The sequence below is a fragment of the Prinia subflava genome, chromosome 2 (assembly GCF_021018805.1).
Source record: "Prinia subflava isolate CZ2003 ecotype Zambia chromosome 2, Cam_Psub_1.2, whole genome shotgun sequence".
In the NCBI taxonomy this organism is placed as follows: domain Eukaryota; kingdom Metazoa; phylum Chordata; class Aves; order Passeriformes; family Cisticolidae; genus Prinia; species Prinia subflava.
In genome coordinates, this window is record NC_086248.1 from 113079255 (window position 1) to 113100481 (window position 21227).

Genomic DNA, 21227 nt, shown 5'->3' on the forward strand with positions numbered 1-21227 from the left:
ACACGCTCGCCCCGCCAGCCCCCAGTGACAGCTCCTGTCCGGCTCGGAGGGGGCAGACGAGTAGGGAGGCACTTGTTGCGTTTTGCACCCTTCATGCATGACCCGTCACGGCTTCTGCGTGCTCTGACAGCTGTTGTGTTTTGGCATCTCCCAACCTTTCCACACAGGAATGGATGTGCAGTAGATATTTTTTAAGAAAAAATCAGCACGAACTTGACAGTTTCCAAGTAATTTTAGGTAACTCCCATCAGGAATGAGGAGACCCTTTTAGGAACAAGCGTTAGGCAGACTTTTCATCTGCATTTGAGCACACCAATGTGCTTATCTTCTAATAAGACAGAACAAATACACTGAGATAAACAAGGGCTCTAAATGTTCCTAACTGCATTAATAATCTCAGGAATAATCACATAATGATTCCTGCATTGTGTGTTGCATAAGCTAGAAACAGAGCATTAAGAAACAAACATAATGAATTGCAACAAATTTTCCTTTTATGGAACGCTGGTTTTCCAAGCACTGCTGCTCTAAAATAACAAATATAGATAGGTAATGGTTTTAAAACCTGCTGTTTGCCTGCTACCCTTCCCTAGAAATTTTACAAACTGCGACGTATATTGTAATTTATGTCCTAAACCAGGAGAACAGTAGTGGGAAAAACAACCAACCAACCAGTGAGCCACAAAACAACACCACAAAACAGCTTTCTGAACATCTTTTTAAATTTGGTTTGGGATGTCCAGGTGTCATAATTTTCCTTCTAAAAATAATAATAATAAAAAAAGAAGAATCTGGTAAGCTGTTCAAATAAACATGCCTTCAGCACTAGATAAGTAAACTAGTTTTAAAGGGAAAACAGTTTAAATGTGTTATATATACCATCTTTTACAATACTGTTAAAAAAATTCTAAACTGACAAGTTAAACTGATAAATCAGTTTAATACATCAGCACTGTCCAACAGCTTGCTTGTAATAAAAACAGCACATGAAAAAACACCTGTGCTTTGAGTTTATACTTCTTGTTTTATCCCTTCCTTTGCATACAAAAAAATCAGGACAGAAGTACCCAAAACATTTCTGCAAACAGGGAATATTGATGCCCAGGAGAGCTCCTAAAGCAGGAGAGTTCCAGAGACGAGAGGTTTCCTGGGCAGGGCCCCTGTTGGTGAGGCAGCCCTGCACAAGGGCCAGGATGGCCTCGATGGCACTGCTGCACTAAAAATCAGGACAGAGGTACCCCAACGCAGCATTTCTGCAAACAGTGAATGCTGAGGCCCAGGAGAGCTCCTAGAATCAAGAGGTTTCCTGGGCAGGGCCGCTGCTGGTGAGGTAGCCCTGCAGCAGGCCCTGCACGCGGGCCAGGATGATCTCGTTGGCGCTGCTGCACTGCTCGGGGCCGTACGGGGGCTCGATGGTCAGCACCCCCGCCACGCTCAGCGTCCTGCCCTGCTCGCCCTGCTCGCCCACAGGGATGTGGTTCGTCTCCAGCCACGTCTTCAAGGCCTTCTTTCTCTCCTCCAGCTCCTCCGGGCTGTAGGCGGGGCTTTCCTCGGGTGCGAGGATGCGAGCGAGGCGCTGCTCCATGTCACTGTCCCCTTCCCGCAGGATTTCCACCTTTTGGACGGCGTGGCCCATGACGAACGATAGGGACCCTTTCTCGTTCTCTGGGAACGTTGCCAGGACAATGCTGTCAAGGAAAGACGATTGTGTAAGTTCCTGTTCTTAACTGAAGGCTGAGAAGCAGCCTCCAAGGTTCTGGAGATAAGAGCTCATTAGCATCAGCCTAACCCACGTTTATAGGCAATATCCAGCACGCTTTCAGCCTTTTCCTTTGAAAAGAATGCTGCTATATCCCTAAAGTACTAAAAATGTCGGGCTCTGCAGGCAATTGCTGGCCATGAATTTGAAACTACTCTAGACACTATGAAGAACATTAATGTACACTTTGCTTTGAAAAAATAAAGTCAGGTCTGGAAACGTAAATATTTTTGTGCAGCTTTCCCTTGTGTGCTGAAGAACCTAAAACATTTCAACATTCAGAAACAGTGATACCTTCACACATGCAGCACTTTGAATGCTGAAGGCAGCTAACAACACCAGAACTTTTTAATGAAAAATTAGTAATATTTATTAAACATTGCCAAAAGAGGGTTTTTTAAATTAATGACTGTTGCCAGTTTGTGAAATTAAAATATAACACTACAGAAGGCTCAGGCTCACACTGTAGAAGCCTGGTCTTTTCCCAAGGGCACTTGCATCCCAGAAGTCCTACAATGCAAGTGGGTAGGCAGCTGGTTATATGTCTAGGATCTCTCCCTCATATATCAACAAAAGGCATCAGAAACCATTTTCTTCCTCTTGTGGGAAGCAAAATTCCAGAACTCGATGCCAGCACTTCACTAGCCTATTGCTGCCACCATTAGAGGAAGTAATGACTTTTTGGGATGTGTCCAGGGAGATATGCCTTGATTTCAGCCTGGACCATCACCAGAATCACTCACAGCTGCACCTTTCTAAATGGTGAGAAACTTCAGGAGATCATTGGAGCTACTCCAGAGCTGAAGCACAACCAATTCTTCTGAAATACATCAGAAGCTGAATGTTTTAGTTTTCAGCCTCCATCCTGTGTTCTTTTGGAACAAGCCCACATCCAATAAGGTATGAAAGAGCTCTGGCAGCAAGGAGACAAATTTCTACCCATTCCCTGGAGCACTCTGCCTTTCAAACCCTGTTCTCAAGTTATTCACTTGGGCTACCAGAGATGTGTGGTACCACTTCATGTCCAGTGCCCCTGATTTTCCCTGCTTGCTCTGCAAAGAAGCCTCTACACCTTCTTGGGTGTCTGGCTAGAGTGGAAAGCCAGGCATCAATGCAAGAACTCTGGGCAAAGGCTAAGGATTTCAACACCTAAAACACTGAAAACACCCCTGCACTCTTTGTAAAGCAGGATTTGGTACATCGTTAAAAGCAATCCTTAACACATGGATTGCTGAGAGGGAATAGTATCATTTAATATGTAGATTTTAAATAAGAGTAAGTATAATAAATAAGTAAAATACTGTGTGATTTAATATGTTGTTCACTTAGCTTTACTTGCTCAGCATGAGTAGCTGGGTTTGCTAAAGCCTTGGCTGCAAGCTGTGAACCTTCACCTTGGCCACATGCATTCAGCTTGTGTTTTTCTTAGCAATTTTCCTAGAAGCTGGCACAGTGCTGAGGGAGAGAAATTGAATTTACAGTGAGAATAACGTTCCTAGCACACTGATATTTTGGTTGTTGCTAAGCAATGCTTATTCTAAATCAAGGACTTTAATTTCGTTTCCCATGCTCAGCCAGAGACGAGGTGCACAGGGAAGTAGAAACCAGAAGATAAGGAAGCTGCAGCTTAACAAGATAATATGGCATTTTGCTCCAAATAAGTTTGCTTCAGCCTTGGAATCTTTTCTCCTCCTAAAAATCTTGCTTTTTATTAGTTTTACAGAAATAAAAGCTTTGGTACTTACGTGGCAGAAACTGGGTCAACTGTTAAAACCCATCCTTCATATTCATGTTTCTCAACTGCAACAACTTTCACCAATTTGTTCACATATGTTTCCCAGTCTAGAGGGCTTTTTCTCTGCCAGTCATTCATATTTCCTACATCCAGGACCTAGAAAACAACCAGAACAATCAGTCAATCTTTTTGCTTGGCTCTTCATGTCAGAACTGGGTTTGCCTCCGTGTAAAGATTTGCCTTAAGCAAAATTTGCCTTTTTTTTCCCATGGATGAAACAAACAAGTCATAAACTCGGTGGTTTGTCAGTAATTTGTGAAAGTGAGCATGCAATCGTTTTGTGAGTGCTAACAAAAAAATAGAAAGGGTATTAAATGAGATAGATTTTGCGGGCTTAAAGGGGCAAGTTCCTTTTTTTTTTTCCTTTCTTTTTGGGAGTCTCAATTCAGCCTCTCGAATACTACAGGGATTGTGTACGAATGGCTTGTGCCACTGCATTCAGCTACTGCTTTCTTTCAGTCACAGCTCATTAGAAAGCAGGGAGAGCAAAACTAATCATTTCCACTCTAGGAACAAGCACTGGCCTACACTCCAGAAGCGGCTACGCACCAGCTAACGGAGATATCACCTCAGTATTGGATGCGTCCGAGGGTTGCTCCCGCTCAGGAGACTCCGGGACAGAAAGGCCCTGCTGGCTTCACTTCCATCGGGCCGGTGACCACCCGCAGCACCAGCAGCAGCACTGGGAGCTGGCTCTCTCAGGGGCTGGCTCCCTCAGGGACAGGCTCTCCCGTCCGCACTCACTCCCGCAATTCCTATTCCGGCCCGGTTCCCGCTCAGGGGCCCGCCCCGCGCGCATGCGCGCCTCCGGCGGCGCGGGGGAGGCGGGGGAGCAGCCCAGGGGGCAGGCGCGTGCGGCGGCGCGTGCGCGCGGGCGGCGGAGCCGTCGGGATGTCGCGTTACGGCCGCTATGGAGGCGGTGAGAGCTCCCGGGGGCCGCGCGCGGCGGGCGGCTGCGCGGGCGGGAAGGGGAGACGGGTCTGGGAGAGAGGCGATTACCGCGGGGGGCCGGGCGGCCGGCGGGCGCCGCTGGAGAGGGCAGGAAGGCGGTGCGGCCGCCGCCGCCGTTGTCGCCGCCGCCATTTTGCGTCAGCGGCCGTGGGGGAGGACGCGCGGCCGGGCGCGCGGCGCTCGCGGGGAAGGCGGGAAGCGGCCGCGCGGACAAGATGGCGGCGGGCGGGGGAGGCGGGGCGGGGGCTGAGCCCGCGGCTGCCGCCGGGCCCGCGCTGAGCCCCGGTCCGCTCCCGCAGAGACCAAGGTGTACGTGGGCAACCTGGGCACGGGCGCCGGCAAAGGCGAGCTGGAGAGAGCCTTCAGCTACTACGGACCGCTGAGAACCGTGTGGATCGCCAGGAACCCGCCGGGGTTCGCCTTCGTGGAGTTCGAAGACCCCCGGGATGCTGAAGATGCTGTCCGTGGACTTGACGGGAAGTACGTGTACATTTCTCGTGTCTGCCGAGGCTCCTGAGGGACAATCGGGGTTTCTCTCTCCGGTCCCTGTGCTGTTGTGGTTCTGTCATAGCGTGCAGGGTTTAACCCAGAGCCTTGGCGGACTCGTTGCAGGGTGATCTGCGGCTCCAGGGTGAGAGTGGAAGTATCCACGGGGATGCCGCGGCGCTCCCGCTACGACCGGCCCCCCGCCCGGCGCCCCTTCGACCCCAACGACAGATGCTACGAGTGCGGTGAGAAAGGCCACTATGCCTATGACTGCCACCGCTATAGCCGCCGAAGGAGGAGCAGGTACGTGCGGGGCCGGGGCGGCCGCGGTGCTTCGCCAGCTGCCTGTTGTGTAGTTCTTGTTAGCAAAGAACACAATGTTACACCGGTTTTCTTTAAACTGTAACGCTAGAATAAATGTATAGGTGTATATTACAATTTGTTGCTATTTCTATCAAATGTTAATATCTTAATAATCAACCTGGTCAAAACCTTTCAGGTTTCTTCGTTTGAGTCAGTCGCCTTGATTCAGAATGTCACGAGCCTTAAGATTTCATGCTGAGGCGCCTTGCAAATCCGACACTTAAGATCCTCCTAGACCTTGAGGTGATCAGCATAAGAGGCCAGATCCCCTCGAGCCATCTACACGTAGCTTCACCTTATTCTTTAAGGGCAGAAAATTTGAGACGGTGACCGCCGTAACAGTAAATTTGGCTTTCAATTGGGGCCCCCCTCCGGTTTAGAAAGAGGAACACCAGATTGACCACATTCCCACCTAGAAAAATCTTCTTGCGTCAATCAAGCCTCACCCTGGCTCATTGGGCTGTCAGTTTGATCGTCGTTAGATTGAAGAGAACTCCTACCTAGATGCAGCGCTCGCCTATAGATACTTCTAGATCGTCTAGATCTGCTAGACCTTGGGCCAAAGAGGGTCGACCTGCAAACTTGCAAGGTTTATTTTAAATACGCATTACAGTGTTTTCTATTCTAATGTAATTCTGCAATGTAATTCAGCTTTAACATTTTTCTAGGTAGTAAAAATGCTCAAGACAAGTAGGCCCAGACATTTTTCCAACTGACAGATGCTAGTTCTTTAGTTGTCTGAAAAAAGTTTTGACTTCAGCAGGGCCTCAGACGCGCTGGCTGCTGCAGCTGTGTGCTGATACCTGTTGTTTCTAACCTAACCCCAGGTCCCGGTCCAGATCGCGCTCGAGGTCCCGAGGAAGGAGGTACTCGCGGTCACGCAGTCGCAGCCGTGGTAGGAGGTGTGTTTGGGTTTGTCCTTTATTCTTGTCGCCTTCTTTTCCCAGGAAAAGCTCTACTTGAGCCCCTCTTGCAATTGCTGTCTTTGCAGGTCCAGGTCAGCTTCCTATCGCAGGTCCAGGTCCGTGTCTCCTCGTAGGTCTAGGTCCGTGTCTCCTCGCCGGTCCCGGTCGGCTTCCTTGAAGAGATCGAGGTAATTAGTGCTAATTTTTAATAGGCTGTGCAGTTTACTGTTGTTGGTGTTTTCTCCTTTTAATTAGATTCCAAATGGTATTGGATAGCAGATTTCAAAAGATGCTGCCCCCCAGAAGTTAGCATGCTTTAAAAAGTTTCTGATCATCGTAGTTAAATTCACAGGCATGCTGATGAGTTTGAGACCTCACCTTGACACAGTGGCATCTCTCATGATTGAATTTCTTTGTCTGAAATGTCTACTGATCATGTAGGGCTATGATATTGTAGGTCATCTAAGTTCTCACATAGACATGAATTTATACAGTGCTGTAATTGTCATCACTTATGCTTGAGCTTACTTCTTTTTAATTTATCTCAATTTTTTAATTTCAGGTCTAGATCAAGATCCAGATCTAGATCCAGATCTGTTACATGGCCCCGAAGCAGGTATGTGACTGTAGATAGTTGGTAAAAGTTGCTGAAAAGTGTCATTAGGCTCTCTAGCAGCTGTTAAGGGTTTCTTCCAGGAAAAGATGCGGTTTTCCTCCACTAACTTGGGGGTCTGTAGTTTTAAAAAGCAGTGTAGAAGATTGTTCTTCCTCTTTTTATTCTTTTGCATACCACTAACATCTAGGTCCCCATAGTCATCACAAATACTGGTTTGATCAGGTTGCATTAACAGCTAACAAATGTAGAATGAAACTCAAAAGTTTCTTTTTTCTTTGTGTAGCACACACAAGATTGTGGATTCTTCCCATTATTTTTCAGAGGAAGCAGGATGCCCTTCCAGTGGTCTGTTAATGCTTTATTAACAGTCTTTATTTGGTCTGCAGCCAGACAAGTCTTGAAGGGCTTGCTGGCGTTCTGAGTGTTACAGCTGCAATTCCAGCTCTGTTGAATATCAGCGTCAGGCTGCAGGAGCTGATTTTAACGTGAGGTAAACAGCTGTGAGAATTATTTTGTACCAATAAACATGTCACAAGAGTAAGAGATTTTAAAGGAGCACAAGAGGCTATTTGTTAAAGTCCCTTAAATTTTCCTTGATAGTAAGTGCGTGCAGCCTGAGCAAGAGTAAATGGGAATTCTGCTCTGGATATGGAATTGCCTATGGCCCAGCCTGTCCCCATGCTGGTTTTAAGGCTGCTCTTTGAAACAAAGAACACATTTGAAACGTGTTTGAAACAGTCAGCCATGAGGAAACACAGGACGATCCAGGATAGCTTCAGCTAAAGGGAGCAGGTAGAAAAGCCCACAGCTGAAGGTGGCATTTTCTGAGGATGGACAGCAAGCAACAATGGGAGTTTAAGGGAAAGGAGAGATGAAGACCGGATGGTTTAATTAAGAGCAGAAACTTACACAAATGGTCCAGAAGCTGGTAAAGAGAGAAGGTTGCCCAAGGCAGTAGAGCGGTGCCTTTCTCTGACTGGGTACACCTATGGCTAAACCATGTTGAATCTCGGTACTGGCTGTTCCAACATGACTTATCATAGCTTATCGCTGTTCATTGTCACTGACAAGCAGGAAACAGCTACAGTCAGCAAACTCCTAGAGAGGAAAACATCTTGATTTTACCACCACTGTTTTCTCTTTTTGGTACCAGGCTGGTTTTCTGCAGGGTAAAGGATACTTGTAGTGACATTTCTAGTCTACTGTGTGACACTTTCCATTGTAAGTAGGGATTAAATGACTGAGATATAGGAAGCTACAGATGTACAACTAGACAGAAGTGGCAAAAGAACTGTGCTTATGTGATTGAAAGATTATTTCTTTACAGAAGACTCCAAGGAATGCACTGCACCCAGGGACAGGCTCTGGGTTCAGCAGGGAGACAGACTAACTGAGCACGCGACATTTGCTGGTTTGACAGTGTCACGACACACATCTAGAAATTGTTCTGGAAAGCCTTGGATGTGGACTGTAGAGCACTTCCTTGGGGGAACCTCAAAATTTCAGTGAGGCTTTCAGGCAGTATAGTGTTCCTGTGGTGCAGCAGTCTCAAAGGTGGACCTTTTCCACATTTCTTCCATAAGGCTTAAGTTCAAATGGTAAAAAAAAAAATACTTGAAGCAAGTGGATATATAAGATGAACTTCACAGAGAAGGTACTTGTAGGAATGAGCTCTCTGCAACTGCAGTGGCAGATGTTGCTCCAGTCTAATGAAACCTGCAAGTTTAGAGCATGGCTTTGGATTAGCTCTGTGAAAATATTGCTCAGGATTTGGGTTGTTCCTGTGTTCCTGCCACCTGCATCATCAGCAAACACTGGTCATCCGCTAGGGACCAAAGTACAGAGCAACATGTGCAGCATGCATGTAGAAAGACTTCTTTGGAAACATAACAGGCAAAACCCTGGAGACTTGCAGGATTCTGTGTATTCAGCATGAGTGTGAGTCCTGCTGTCCCAAACGTGGGAGCCTGCATGCTCTCAGTTTCCCTGCTGAGCTGTGTTTTTTCTTGCAGGTCGAGGTCTCATGGCAGATCAAAGTCTGGCTCACCGGCTAAGAGGTGAGCACGCACACACAGAGCCTGCAGTGGCATCTCAAATTTAGGTTTGCATGATTAACAGAGCCTGGTCCTTCAGAAGAATATCCCCCAAACCCGGGTCCCCAGCTAATCTCGTTCTGATACAACAGAAATTACAGCATTTCCTCTGCAGCTCTTTGGAATGTGTTCCTTGCCTGTTTCTCAGTTTTCATTAACTCTTTGTAGTTTCCAACACAGTACTAATTTCTTGTGCCTCTGTGCTCAGTTCTGTTAAATTTTTCTGTCCCTCAGATAAAGAGCCTGACCTTTGTTAATGCTTTCCATTAAACAGCAGTCTGGTGGTGTTGCTTTTCTCAAAGCCTCACCTTAGTAGCACCCTTTGTTTTTCTGTTTGTCTGCTGAAGACAAAGTTGCTTTAAATGCATCTCCACACTAAATGAATGGAGAATCCCTGTCAGAGTAAAAGCTGATCTGAAAGCTCCCATTGGGAAGACCTTCTGGCTAGATTCCTGTAATTAGCTTCCTGATAGGTTGGGGTTTTTAAACATGAGAGTTGCATTTGACATTAAAGCTGCAATGGTGCTGTTGTGTTTTGGCAGCCGGTCGAAGTCCCGCTCACCGTCTCCAAAGAGAAGGTACGTGGCTCTCCCTAGTACTAGCACAGACTCTGTAGAGCTGGCATTTCAGTATCTGCACTGGTCTCTGCTGAGGAGTTTCACTGCTGCTTGTAGCAAAGTAGTGCTGAGGTATTCTGCTGAGATCTGTTTCACAGCAATAATGTTGTGGCCTTCTATATGTGGTGATAAATCCTCAGGGTTATGTAGCAGTGTCTTGTCTTTGTCTGCTCCCCTGTTCTTTTTGGTTCACTGACAGTTTTATTGCACAGAGACTGATGAGCTTAAAGCATGGAATAAATGCAGGGAATCAGCTTTCAGTCTCATTAAAGGCTGTGTTGACATTGGGGAGGTAGAGTGAAGAAACCTGGCGCAGCAGTCAGGAATAGAAAATCAAGCCTGTTACGTTCACTGCTGTTAGATTATTTTTTTCTTTCCCAGTAAGTAGTTTTCTCTCTCTCTGTGTATGCACAGAGTAATGTTAGAATATGTCTAGTGACAGAATCAGCAGCATTTTTTCCCTAATTAGAATTCTTTAATAGTTCATTTTTATAACTTCAATGTCAAGAAATCACAAGGGCATGAATAAGTGCTCGTAAATGCTGAGTGATCACCATGATTTTGACAGCAGGTTTTGACAAGCTGCTGTATCAGAGCAGTGAAGAAGTATCTTTCCCCTTTGGAGGTCACTATAAGTAATACCCTTTAGCTGGCCTTACAGTGATCTCCTTTTAAAAATAACAGTAAAGAAAAAAATTTTCTTTCCAGATCGTCAACCTGTTAACTTTTGTCAATAGTGATGAGTTATTATATTAGAAAAGAGTGCTTAAGGGGAGCCAGAATCTGGGTATCCTCCTGTTGCTTTTTTCTGTACTTGTGATTCCTGAGCAACTACTGAAATGTTAATTGTGGATTCTTTTCCTTTCAGCCGTTCACCATCAGGAAGCCCTCAACGAAGTGCAAGTCCTGAAAGAATGGATTAAAGTTATGAAGTTAATCTTTTAGGAAGAAAGTTATTTTGCTTACATTATTATAAGGGATTTTGTGGTGTCTTTGTAAATGTAAGAATGTAGATAGAAGAGTATATCAACTAAAATTTGGCATGATCTGGGTCTTCTGAGTTAGTCACACCAATAGACTAGCACAGGTCTCTTTTTATTGTATGAATTAACTTCCTGTGATACGAAAATGTGGGACTTTTTTATTGGCACATTGAAATAAAATGTGTATTTTTAACTAAAACTTCTCTGTAGTAACCCTGCTGCTTCTGTCAACGTTTGGGTAATTTTAGCTGTGTGCCATGTGCCGTGGATGAAAAATTTCTAAAATGGGATTCACTAATCCCAGCTGGTGTCTTCTCATCTACTGTTGAATGGTCTTTGGTGAAAGGATCAGTTCCTGCTCTCCTTGAAATGGAATTTAAAATCCATCTCTGTCTGCAGATGGATAAAAATTTGCAGATGCCCTTTTCATCCCTTGATATTTAGTGGGCATTCATTTTTCTGGCTGATCTGCTTATTCTGCAAAGCTCATTCTCTGGTGTTTAACTGTTGATACCAGATGCCCCAAAAATCTAAGGATAAACTTTCCTCCAAAACACATCTTCGAAGCAAGTAACACCTGCAGAAACCTCTAAAGGTAACAGGTATCATTAATAACTTGACAATTGCTACTTGTTGCATTTTTTAGTTCCTTAGGCTATTGATACAAAGAAAACTTTCTAAAATATCTGAAGATGTGTTTTCCTTCTTTGGGGGAACATCCTTAAAATCAAAGATTCTCAGGTGCCCTCAGGAGTTCTAACCTGTGTCACAGAAATTGGTATGGTTGTGAAGCAGCCCATACCCTGGAGATGATTTTGTTGAATGATGCCAACTTCTTACAGCAAATACACAACCTGCAGCAGTCATTATTTGTGTATAGGTGTGTCAGACTGTCCTCATTCTGTATGAAGGGATTGCATGATAAAGCACTTCAACACAGATCACAGCAAGGGACTGGCAACAATGCTGGACTGAACAAAAAACTGGTAGGCAGAAGGAAGAAAAGCATCTTTTCTTTTTGATGGGATTGGCTGTCTAGCAGAAATAAAGGCCAGTTTCAGCAGCAAGCAAGTACTGAAATGGAAGGCCAGGCCTGTTTGGCCTTCCAGTGAAATCTGGCATGGCAGTTCACTGTGTAAACCATAGCAGAACAGCTTGAATAGAGTTCCAAGATGAACTTTGTTACACCTGGGGTAATGCGTGGCTTTCAAGAAACAGATTTCCTGTTCATAATGACTGCATGGAGCTTTTCCAGTGGATGAGTCAACAGTCCAGATGCTGAAGGGGCTCTTCTGCTGCAGCATCCTCTGGCCTTGGTGCCTGGTCCTCGCTGTGCCTGGATCCTCGCTGGGGCTCACCGTGGCCATTGGTGTTCCACGTGGATTCTGGCCACACTCACCCTGCCACAGAGGCAGGGCAGGGCTGTCACAAATGTAACCCTGCAGTGATTCAGCCAATGCCTGAAGCCTGTGATACATGTTTGGAATGTTTTACTGCTTGTGCATTGTGTACCTGGTGAGAGGCACACGGATGCCACTGCTCTGGAATTTCATCACCTTTTCCTTTCTGTACTCTCAAGGCAAAACTGCTCCACAATAAACCTGCAGACTGACACGACAGCTCTACTAGTACCTGTTTTTCAGTACCCAGAGACACTGGAAGACTGAGCAGAAGAGCCCAGGGTTTCTCGAGGGGGGCTGGGCTTCCTGTAAAGCCAGATGTGAGACCCTGAGCCGGGAGCAGGGCTGTGCTGGTGCAGGCAGCTACTCTGCAGGACAGCCAGCACTTGTAAGGTGCAGAGGGTGACATCTGTGCAGTGACAAAGGTGGCATCTGTGCAGCTGTGCTGAGTTTGGTAGGATTTCACCACAAATTCCATACAGAGTTTGTGAGCAGCTGGAAAAGATCCCCAGACACAAGGGGGTGTTGTGTGGCTGGTGTGCTGTGCCTCTGGGCGTGGTGTGCACACCCCACACGGGCTGGCTGTGGCTGGGGGGCAAGGAAGGTGTCTCTGGGGTGGCAAACCCCACTCTTACGGGGGAAATGGGGTTTGCAACCTGGTGTTCCCTGTTGGTGGCTTTGTTTTCCAGGGGTACCAGCCCCCACGGACACTATGACCACTACTGTGCATGCCCAGAGAGTAGCAGGGCGCTTCTTTCCACGTCAGGGTGGCAGAACTGACTGTGACAGGTCTGCCACATTTGCAACCCCAATGGCCAGGCACTTCCCCTGGGGACAAGGGCATTCCTGCCTCTCTGCAGCTGAGGAAGCGTGGTGAAGTGCTGCAGGCTGTGGGTGCAGCAGCATGCCAGGAGAAGGTGGGGCTCAGGCTGAAGTGCCAGGCACAAGGACTGTCTACCTGTTCCCCTTGGGAGTAGGCCATCAGCTCCCTAAATGCTGGTGCTGTCATCCCCTGGCTTGTGCCAATTTTCCTGAAGCCTCAGAAACATGGAGGTTCTCATCAGAGGGTTCCCTGACACAGGGTTTTGGAGATTTCATGTGGAAACACAGATGATGGGGTTTCTCCTGCAGTTGTATATTCAAGACTAAATGCGTGTGCCCACTTCACTTCAGCAAGGCAGAGCATTGGAGTTTAACCAGAGGATCCTGGGCAGCCAGCTGGGATAATCCCAACACACTCCTTAAAGCCATCCTTCATGAGCACTGCACACCGCTTAGAGAGAGCACTTTGATGGAAATAGCAGATGTAACAAACAAGCATACAGGCATCAGCCTTCCCACATGTTCCACATGTGTATTACCAGATATTTCCCGTCTGTGTTTGGAGCTGTGACATGCCATACCCCTGGCATTTTTACTCCAAAACAAAACCCAGTGCCCAGGGTGAGAGGCTGGAGAGAGTGTGAGAGCTTTGCACAGACCAGACAGCAACAGAGCTGGTGACAGGAGTCAAAGCCAGCAGAAACCACAGGAGAAAACCACAGAGGAGAGAAAAGGCTCCCAGATGGATGCATCACGTGGAGTAGTTGGAAAGCTCCGTTTGGCACTGGGCAGGATTTCTGGCTCAGCTGCTGGAGGCACTTACCCCTCTCAGTGGTGGGAGTGGGCAGCCCTTCTCCTCAAGCCGTGTTGAACACGAGCCACGTGGTGTGGTTGTATTCCTCACCCGGATGAAGCAGGACATTGGGGAAGTGAGGCTGGGGAGAGGCAGCAGCACATCAGTGACTGAGCACATCCCCTGGGACCAGAAAGCTGCACCCCTTTGTTCTTCCCCAGGCATATTCCCACAGCTCCCCCAGCCATTTCCAGCAGCAGTGTGTAACCACCCACCACCTGCCAGGGGGCTGAGTGGGTGATCCTACCGCTGCTTGAATCAGGCCGTGAGGGATGACTCAGATTTAAGAGGATGTGGCAAGCCCCCAGCAGGGCCATCTGCTCTAGACCCCACACCTTTGGGAAGCTGGGCTGCACAGGGCCAGCCCCTGCTGCACTGACTGACCCCTGCCTAAAGCCACTGTGACCTGTGCTGCCTCACTTCTGGTGTCTGCAGCGTCCCCTTGATACATTTATTGCCCCAGAGACATGGGGGGTGCTGGGGTATGTCCCCTGCCACAGGAGCTGAGGGGCAGGGGAATGACAGCTCACCTTGTTAACAGCATCGGGCCAGTTCTGGGTTTCCAGGCAGAAAGCCGAGTGCTTAGGGTACGTGGCAGCACCTTTGCCCTTCAGGGAGCCATCCAGGTTGTTCCCGGTGTAGAACTGGAGGCCGGGTTGGGTGGTGTGAACCTCCATGGTCCTGCCGGTGGGCGGATGGAAAACCCTGCGGAGACGCCAGCGGAGGATGATGTGGGATGGGCTGAACGGGCACCCGCGGCTCCAGGGGCGGGGACTCCTGCAAGGTCCCAGCCTACCTGGCCACAAGGCGTCGATCCTGCCCCTGATGCAGGCAGAAGTTGTGGTCGAAGCCATCCAGGTGAAACTTCTGCAAATGCTTGCCCAGCTCCACAGGCTGCCGGAGATCGAATCCAGTGCCCTGCACAGCAGCCACCTCCCCTGAGCGAGGAGAACAGCACGCTCAGCCACTCACCCACAGGCCAGCAAACCCACGGGGCTTGGGCTGGGACACACAGCACAGCTGGCAGCCCCTGGGGACACTGCTGCTCTCAGCAGGGACAAAGCACACACAAGGAGCAAGAAAACACACAAAGTCTGTATGTGTACAAACCCAGTGTTTTCTCTCTTGTCCTTGTTAAGACTGCTGTGGGCATACAGTGTCCTGTGATAAAGCAGCACAAACAACCCCAGGACATACTAAACACAAAACAGTCACCCCAACCAAAGGTGAGGGGTTTTGCATGGAGGGCAGAATAAACACAAAATGAAACCGAAATAAAATACAGCAGGCATTGCACACAAAGGGTCTGACTCTAACAGTTGCACAAATCCTATCTTCACCCCGGGATTAAGGCTACCCACACAAGAAGGAAGTGCAAAAGGCAGGGGTAGCAAGCTGGCCACAGCTAAGATGTGAAACAGCTCCATGGTGAAAGCAGCAGGGAGAAGCAGGGCACTGGGTTGGGTATGGCCTTAAGCTCTTCCCTCTTTGTGCACAAGCATGGCACACCAAGCTGAGCAGAAGCCACCTGCACCAGAGAATCCACTCCTCCAGGTGCCACAGGGAGCTTGTCTCCTGGATGGACCCACATAATAGCCTCACATCCCATGGCCCCGTTCCTGCTGCTCCTGCCTGTTCCCTGGGCTGGCGATGGCCTAGGTTACCAGCACCTGGTTCTGCCCACCCTGCCCAGGTGCACTGGGACTGAGCCCAAAGGTGAGGGCCCTGCTGTGCCTGGGGTCCCCTGGGTGCTGGTGTGTCCCCCTTGCCAGGCAGTGCTGCTGCCCACACCCACCAACACTGCTCAGAAAGATCCCTTCCACGTGGTGCCACGAGCACTGCACACCCACCGGTAGGGATCTTGGTGTCATCCACAGGCAGGTAGGAATCTGCTTCGATGGAGATCTCGTGGTCATAGACATCCCGGGAGCCCTGCAGGAGGGTGGGAAATGCTGGCATTCCTGTTGCAGCCACTGCTCAAGCAGCCCTAAGCACAGTTGTGCAGTGACAGTCCACTGTCAGCGGTGCCCCACTGATCTGGTAGTGCCTGGAGCACCTCCCGGTCCTCATTCCCCCTTGACCTTGGGCACAAAGGTACTGGCACCTGTAAAAACCTCCATGGGCTCTAGCAGCTGTAAATCCCACAGGGATGAGCCCATCAATCTGTACTTGTACCTCACAGAGCACTACCACCTTGCAGACTGACTAGCCAAGCCATGCTGGACGCTGAGCACACAGCAGCAGGGAGAAGGGGAAGGAAGCGAGCACCGGGAAACACAGCCCATCCTCTGTCTCATCTGCATCACTGCAGGGCTGTGCTCCTCCGCCACAGCCTCAGGAACACTGCAAGGGGAGCAGGCTCAAAGCTGAGCCTTCAGGTCACTGCCTACTCTGAGCAGCAATTTGGTGCCCGAAGGTCTCGTGTTCCTCTGGAACATGCCTGGGTTGCACACTGCAGGTGTTGGTATTTCCACACCTCTGGGAGCACCAATAACTGCACAGCCATTCTCAGGGCACAGCTCTGCTGGGATACACAGGACAGAGAGCACTACAGACTTAATTAGCATAGCTGGTTTGATAAGCAAGATGTCTTGGCAAGAACAAGCAGAACTTTGAAGATTACAGGAGATTGGATTAAGTCTGTTGACAGGAAAAGACGATTGAATCAAACTTCTCCAAACAAGGTATGTTGTAAAATGTATGAGTTTGTCTGTATGATGTTTAACCTAATCATTGTAGTAAAAAATTACTAGCTGTCCTAGAATAGTATATAAGCATTTGGAAATCTCAGTAAAAACGAATTCTGATCACTGAATCAGTCTTCCCCTCTATCAATTGTTGATACAGTTCCTGCTCATAGGGGCTGGGCTGTCTCTCACAAACACTTTTAAGGGCCTTTGTCTCACATCCAAATGTGACTGCACTGTATTATCCTACGGCTCTGCCCAGCAACGCTTTATTTCTCGGCTCCTTTTCCTCCAAGCCCAGTTACAAACTGTGAGGATTAAAACACAGCTGCAATTCACTGTCCATGTGGTTGACAAAACCCTGTATGGGTGTGTGGGAGCCCTCTGCATCCTGCTGCTGCAACCTTGCTATTCTGCAATCCTGGATATCTCACATCCCCTTCCCATGATGTTTCTTCTGTCCATTTTGACCTGGGAATTTTGGTGCTACCACTCCAGGCCCTGATCTCAACTGCACCACCCTCTCAGAAATACCAAAAGAATACAACTAAGAAATGCCAGGCCACCACTAGGGCATGCCAGCTCTGCACCTCCTCCATAATCTTCCCAAGAGACCAGGAGAGACCAAAAACAGCCCAGTTACACCCAAAAGGAGAGTCAACATTCTCAACTGGATGCCTCTGTTCTAGAAGCACTGAGATGTGTCCTCAGGTGAGGTCCATGTGACTCAGTCCTGCTCTTGCATGCAGCCCACGATGCACAGAGACAACCCTCACTGCTGTGTCCCCAACACCGTGTTATGTCCCCAGGGCAGCACGTTGCTCCCAAAGATCATCCCACGGGTGCCCAGGCTGCCTTCCCCTGTGCAGCGTATCCCCGTGGGGCTGATGCATCCCCACCTCCCCACGCTTTACCTGCCCTGCCAGGTTGAAGTAGGCGTGGTTTGTCAGGCTGATGGGGGTTGTCTTGCTGGTCTGGGCCTGGTAGTTGATGGCCAGCTCCCTGCCACTAAGGGTGTAGGTCACCCAGACTTTGAGGTCACCAGGGTAGCCCTCCTCGCCGTCGGGGCTGAGCCGGAAGAAGCGGACGCCGTTCGGGAGCACCTGGGCGCTCCAGAGAACCTGCAAGGAGCACGGCGTTAGTGGGACAGGATGGGAGCACGGTGCCCTTCCCTCCTGCCCCAGGCTGGGCTGAAAACAGGCACAGAAGGCATTCAAGGGATGCTGCACTGAAACAGTGGCTTTCTCAATCACCTTTCCAAAGAAAACACAAGCACCAGCCTGCTCTTGGTGAGCCAGGGCCACCAGCAGGGAACAAGCTTTCCACTGAGCAGCCAAGCAAACGAGGCAGTTTGGCAATGGGGCGAGTCTGATGTTCCAGCCTGTGTTATGCTGTGCCTGAGAGTCTGCATGTTTGATTTTTGCCCTGAAGCTGGACTTAACTCCCTTTCCATGGATCTTCTCATGTGTAACACCATCAACAAGCTGCCACCCAGGCACTGGCTTCTAGGACAGTGTAAAAACACACTGGGAGCTCCTGCCCAGGGGTTAAATGGTACCAGATGTGCTGTCAGACACATCCAGAGAGCTGGGACCTCTCTGGTTCCCCTCCCTGCCAGAGACCAGCACCAGTGCTCTGCTTGGAGCCAAACGTGCTGGCAAGGAAAGCAAGCCAGCACACTGCACACAGCTGCCCAGACAGCCTGTTTGGCCCTGGCCATGGGCCTCACACTGAGGATGGATGTGCAACAAGAGGCTCTCTGGAGCTTCACATTTCCCTAAGGAATAGTTACTGTCTAATAAGTGGACAGATTTAGAACAGGGGTCAGATAACACCGTTGAGTTGATCCCTTTCGTGTCCTACACAGGGATCACCAACATGGGGTATGGTCCAAAGCCAGCATTTTCACCAAACACAGACCCTGAGGGTGCCAAACACACCTGGCTGCAGAGCAGGCCCTCCTGCACAGCCTGCAGTTTGACTGCGGCTCCCACGGCTGCAAGGATGCTGCGGTTTTTAAAATACGAGTTTCTTTTTAAGCTCTTTGAAGAAAAAGCTATTAAAGTCCAGGAAGCACACAGGTATCACTGGTTTGTTCTAAGATAAGAGAGTTATTTTCTGAAGTCCCCCAGCAGTGGGGTCACACACTGCTGCCCTGTAAGTGCAGCTGCAAGCGGCTCTCATAAGACCACACACTGACCACAGCACTGATGTCTGCAAGATCAGGAAAAGCTCAGAAGATGACCAAGATAATCACAGCCAAATGCCACTGTGTGTGTTTTGTTAGGGCTGACCAGCTAGGGCTCACTGTCTCCGAACAGTGAGAGTTTCCTGGCTGGAGGGGGTCTTGGAGAGGTGCCCAAGTGTGCCCTGTGGGACAGAGGACACAAAGCTCTGGCTGGGAGATGTCACTGCCTTGTCCCCAGCAAGCTGGAGAGCCTTCAGCATGCAAAGTGGAGAAGCAGAAGAAGTCCCATCCCCTGCCTGCAGAAGACAGCCTGAAAGTGCTGTCACAAAGAAATGCACATTTTCAGCTCCAGTTCACAGGTGTCAGGGTGTATAAAAAAACTTTAAACCAACCAAACTGTCCTCTTTGGGGGTACAACAGCCAAGCCATCCCCAGTACTCCTTTTTTTCTAAGGCTGATGAGGAGCATTTCATCCCAACCTGATGCCAGTTCACATTGTGATTTTTTTTTTCATGCACACTGGCTTTTTTCCCCATCAGCCTGGATTCCTTCCACAAAAACCCCCCATTAACCCCACAAAAGCAGCTGCACCAGCACATTCACATGCTACTTGCTGGTTACAAATGCACTTGATCCAACAAAGCCCAAGGCTTCAGGAAAGCAGAGACTTCTGAGCCTGCTCTGCAATCAGGGCTATCAGCAAGGCTTTCTAGAGAAGAGGTCCTCCACTGCTCTTACCTCTGTACCACAAATACCTGGCTTGAGCAGCAGCTCTTGGGAGGAGAGAGAAAAAGCTGAGTGCCCTGGGGCCAGGGAAAGGTTGTTTCATCTCAGGAGGTCATAGGGGAGGGCTGGGAAGGAGAGACAGTGATCCTGGATCCTGGGGCATTTTGCAGGCCTGATCTAATCCCCCACTGCTGTGAGTCAGAGCGAGAGCCTGGTGGATGCTGTCACAGGATGAAAGGAGCACCACAGGGAGCAAAGCAATGTCTCAACCTGCAGCACCACCCTGCCCTCCCCTTACTTGGGAGTGCTGTCACAAGGGAGCAACAACGATAAGTTTCTGCAGACTCATGTCCTTGTGACTCTGGGAGGAGCTATGGGCAGGTAACAGCCGTGAAGCTGCAGGTGGAAATGAGTCTGCATGGAAAGTTTCCCCAGGAAACTTTCTTTGGGCACTGGCACAACTCCATGGCACGCTCCAGGGTGGTGCAGCTGGTGCCTGGGGAGCCTCCACTGCTCCTGAGGCTGGCTCCTCACTGGGTGTCCCAACCCAGGCTCTGTAGAAGCAGCACCTTGCCCAGAAGAACCTGTTAGAACAGGGCTCATGAGGCTCAGGGCTGCAGTCACACAGAGGGTGCACAACAACCCTCTGCTCGGCATCCAAGGATGACATAAGTGAGCCCTGCAAACTCAGGCAAGGACAAGCCAGCCCAGCAGTTCGCAGGAACTGTCTCACTTCCCCATTTCTGCACTCACAGCACTTTCTGAGCTGATTCAACTCAGTTACCACCAGAAAATGCTACAGGGTTCAGGAGTGTAGCCATCACACCCTCTTGCCACAGCCCCCCAGCTGTATGCTGGCAGGACACTGGGATGTTCACCTTGTCAAATCCCTTGGCTCCTCCGTGCAGGCTGTTGGGCCCGTTGTTGAGGAAGAGCTGGTATTCCTTCCCCTCCAGGCTGAACCTCCCGTTGGCAATCCTGTTGGCAACACGGCCCACGACGGCACCAAAGAACGGGTGTTTCCTCGTGTAACCTGGCCAGAGAAACAGCGCTCGGTTAAACACAGCCCCTGCAGCGGCGTGGGCGGTCTCCAGGAGTGCTGATGGGCTCAGGGGGGGTCTCTCTCTGCTTCCCTCCAGGACTGAACAGGGACTGCAGCCCCGGCGTTTCACGGGACACACAGCTCTTTAGTTGTGCGCATCTTTGATTAACGCAGCCTGATGGGATCTTGTATCCTTTGCAGATTTGAAGAAAAGGCCTCTGTCACTGCCAGTCCAGGAATGACTCAGAGCTGCCCCAAGAGTGGCACGCTGCCACCAGTGTCCCTGTTCCTCATCCATCACAGAGCCCAGGAGATGCCGCAGGAACTGTATCTCTTCAGCCCACGATTTGGGGGGAGGGGGCCTTACAGACAGGTCACGAAGTGTGGCAATAAACCAGTAAGTGCCGGTTAAACTGCCTGATTGTGGGGTTTTTAATTTTATTTTTTTCCAAAGAAACATATTAAGACCCACCTTCTAAAGTGTCAAATCCTAGGACAACATCTGCAAACTGCCCATCCCTGTCTTTTGTCTCCAGAGTGGCGATGATGCACCCAAACGACAGGATCTCCACTCTCACGCTGTCCGACTGTAGGACGAACTTCTCCACCTCTGCGCCTCCCTCCTCCGGGGGCATCCGCCCGAACGCCTCTCTCCGCACCGTGGTCATCGCTCCCTAAAACCCGGGCACGTCCGCCGGGAGCCGCAGCCCTGCCAGGAAGGACGCTCAGGACGAAGGAGCAATGGCGGCGGGAGCGGAGCACTCCCGGCTCCAAAGGGCGGCCAGAACAACCCTCGGCCGCTCCCGCGCGGGGCGGGGCCGCGCCGTGCCCGGCCGAGCGGAGCGCCGGGCATCCCGGGGCTGCCACCCACGGGCAGCGGCCTCCGGGAGGGGCCGGGGCAGCGGGAAGGATACCGGGGCAACGGGAAGGATAGCGGGGCA

At 49.7% G+C, this 21227-nt stretch overlaps 3 protein-coding genes across 6 annotated transcripts; 1 reads left to right on the forward strand and 2 right to left on the reverse strand.

The window, feature by feature from the left end:
• Window positions 1-700: 700 nt before the first annotated feature.
• On the reverse strand, window positions 701-4258 carry GEMIN6 (gem nuclear organelle associated protein 6). Of its 2 annotated transcripts, none has more exons than XM_063391681.1 (3): window positions 4123-4258; window positions 3505-3650; window positions 701-1688 (listed from the first exon to the last, which is right to left on the reverse strand). In XM_063391681.1, the coding sequence occupies exons 2-3, from the start codon at window positions 3630-3632 to the stop codon at window positions 1295-1297; spliced, it is 522 nt and encodes a 173-aa protein (XP_063247751.1). In that variant the 5' UTR covers window positions 3633-3650; window positions 4123-4258; the 3' UTR covers window positions 701-1294. The 2 variants fall into 2 exon arrangements, with proteins under 2 accessions (XP_063247751.1, XP_063247750.1); XM_063391680.1 differs by having other exon boundaries at window positions 4104-4240.
• LOC134547566 (serine/arginine-rich splicing factor 7-like) lies at window positions 4134-10767 on the forward strand. The gene is made up of 9 exons (XM_063391676.1): window positions 4134-4473; window positions 4805-4985; window positions 5118-5294; window positions 6182-6256; window positions 6346-6447; window positions 6822-6875; window positions 8888-8932; window positions 9511-9546; window positions 10454-10767. Exons 1-9 carry the CDS (start codon window positions 4134-4136, stop codon window positions 10506-10508), a joined length of 1065 nt encoding a protein of 354 aa, XP_063247746.1. The 3' UTR covers window positions 10509-10767.
• GALM (galactose mutarotase) lies at window positions 6292-21085 on the reverse strand. 3 transcript variants are annotated; one of them, XM_063391678.1, is made up of 8 exons: window positions 20759-21085; window positions 20123-20277; window positions 17245-17451; window positions 15494-15575; window positions 14440-14581; window positions 14174-14348; window positions 13614-13725; window positions 6292-6432 (listed from the first exon to the last, which is right to left on the reverse strand). In XM_063391678.1, exons 1-7 carry the CDS (start codon window positions 20952-20954, stop codon window positions 13648-13650), a joined length of 1035 nt encoding a protein of 344 aa, XP_063247748.1. In that variant the 5' UTR covers window positions 20955-21085; the 3' UTR covers window positions 6292-6432; window positions 13614-13647. The 3 variants fall into 3 exon arrangements, with proteins under 3 accessions (XP_063247748.1, XP_063247747.1, XP_063247749.1); XM_063391677.1 differs by lacking the exon at window positions 6292-6432 and adding an exon at window positions 10068-10491; XM_063391679.1 differs by lacking the exon at window positions 6292-6432 and adding an exon at window positions 10068-11968.
• Window positions 21086-21227: the final 142 nt, after the last annotated feature.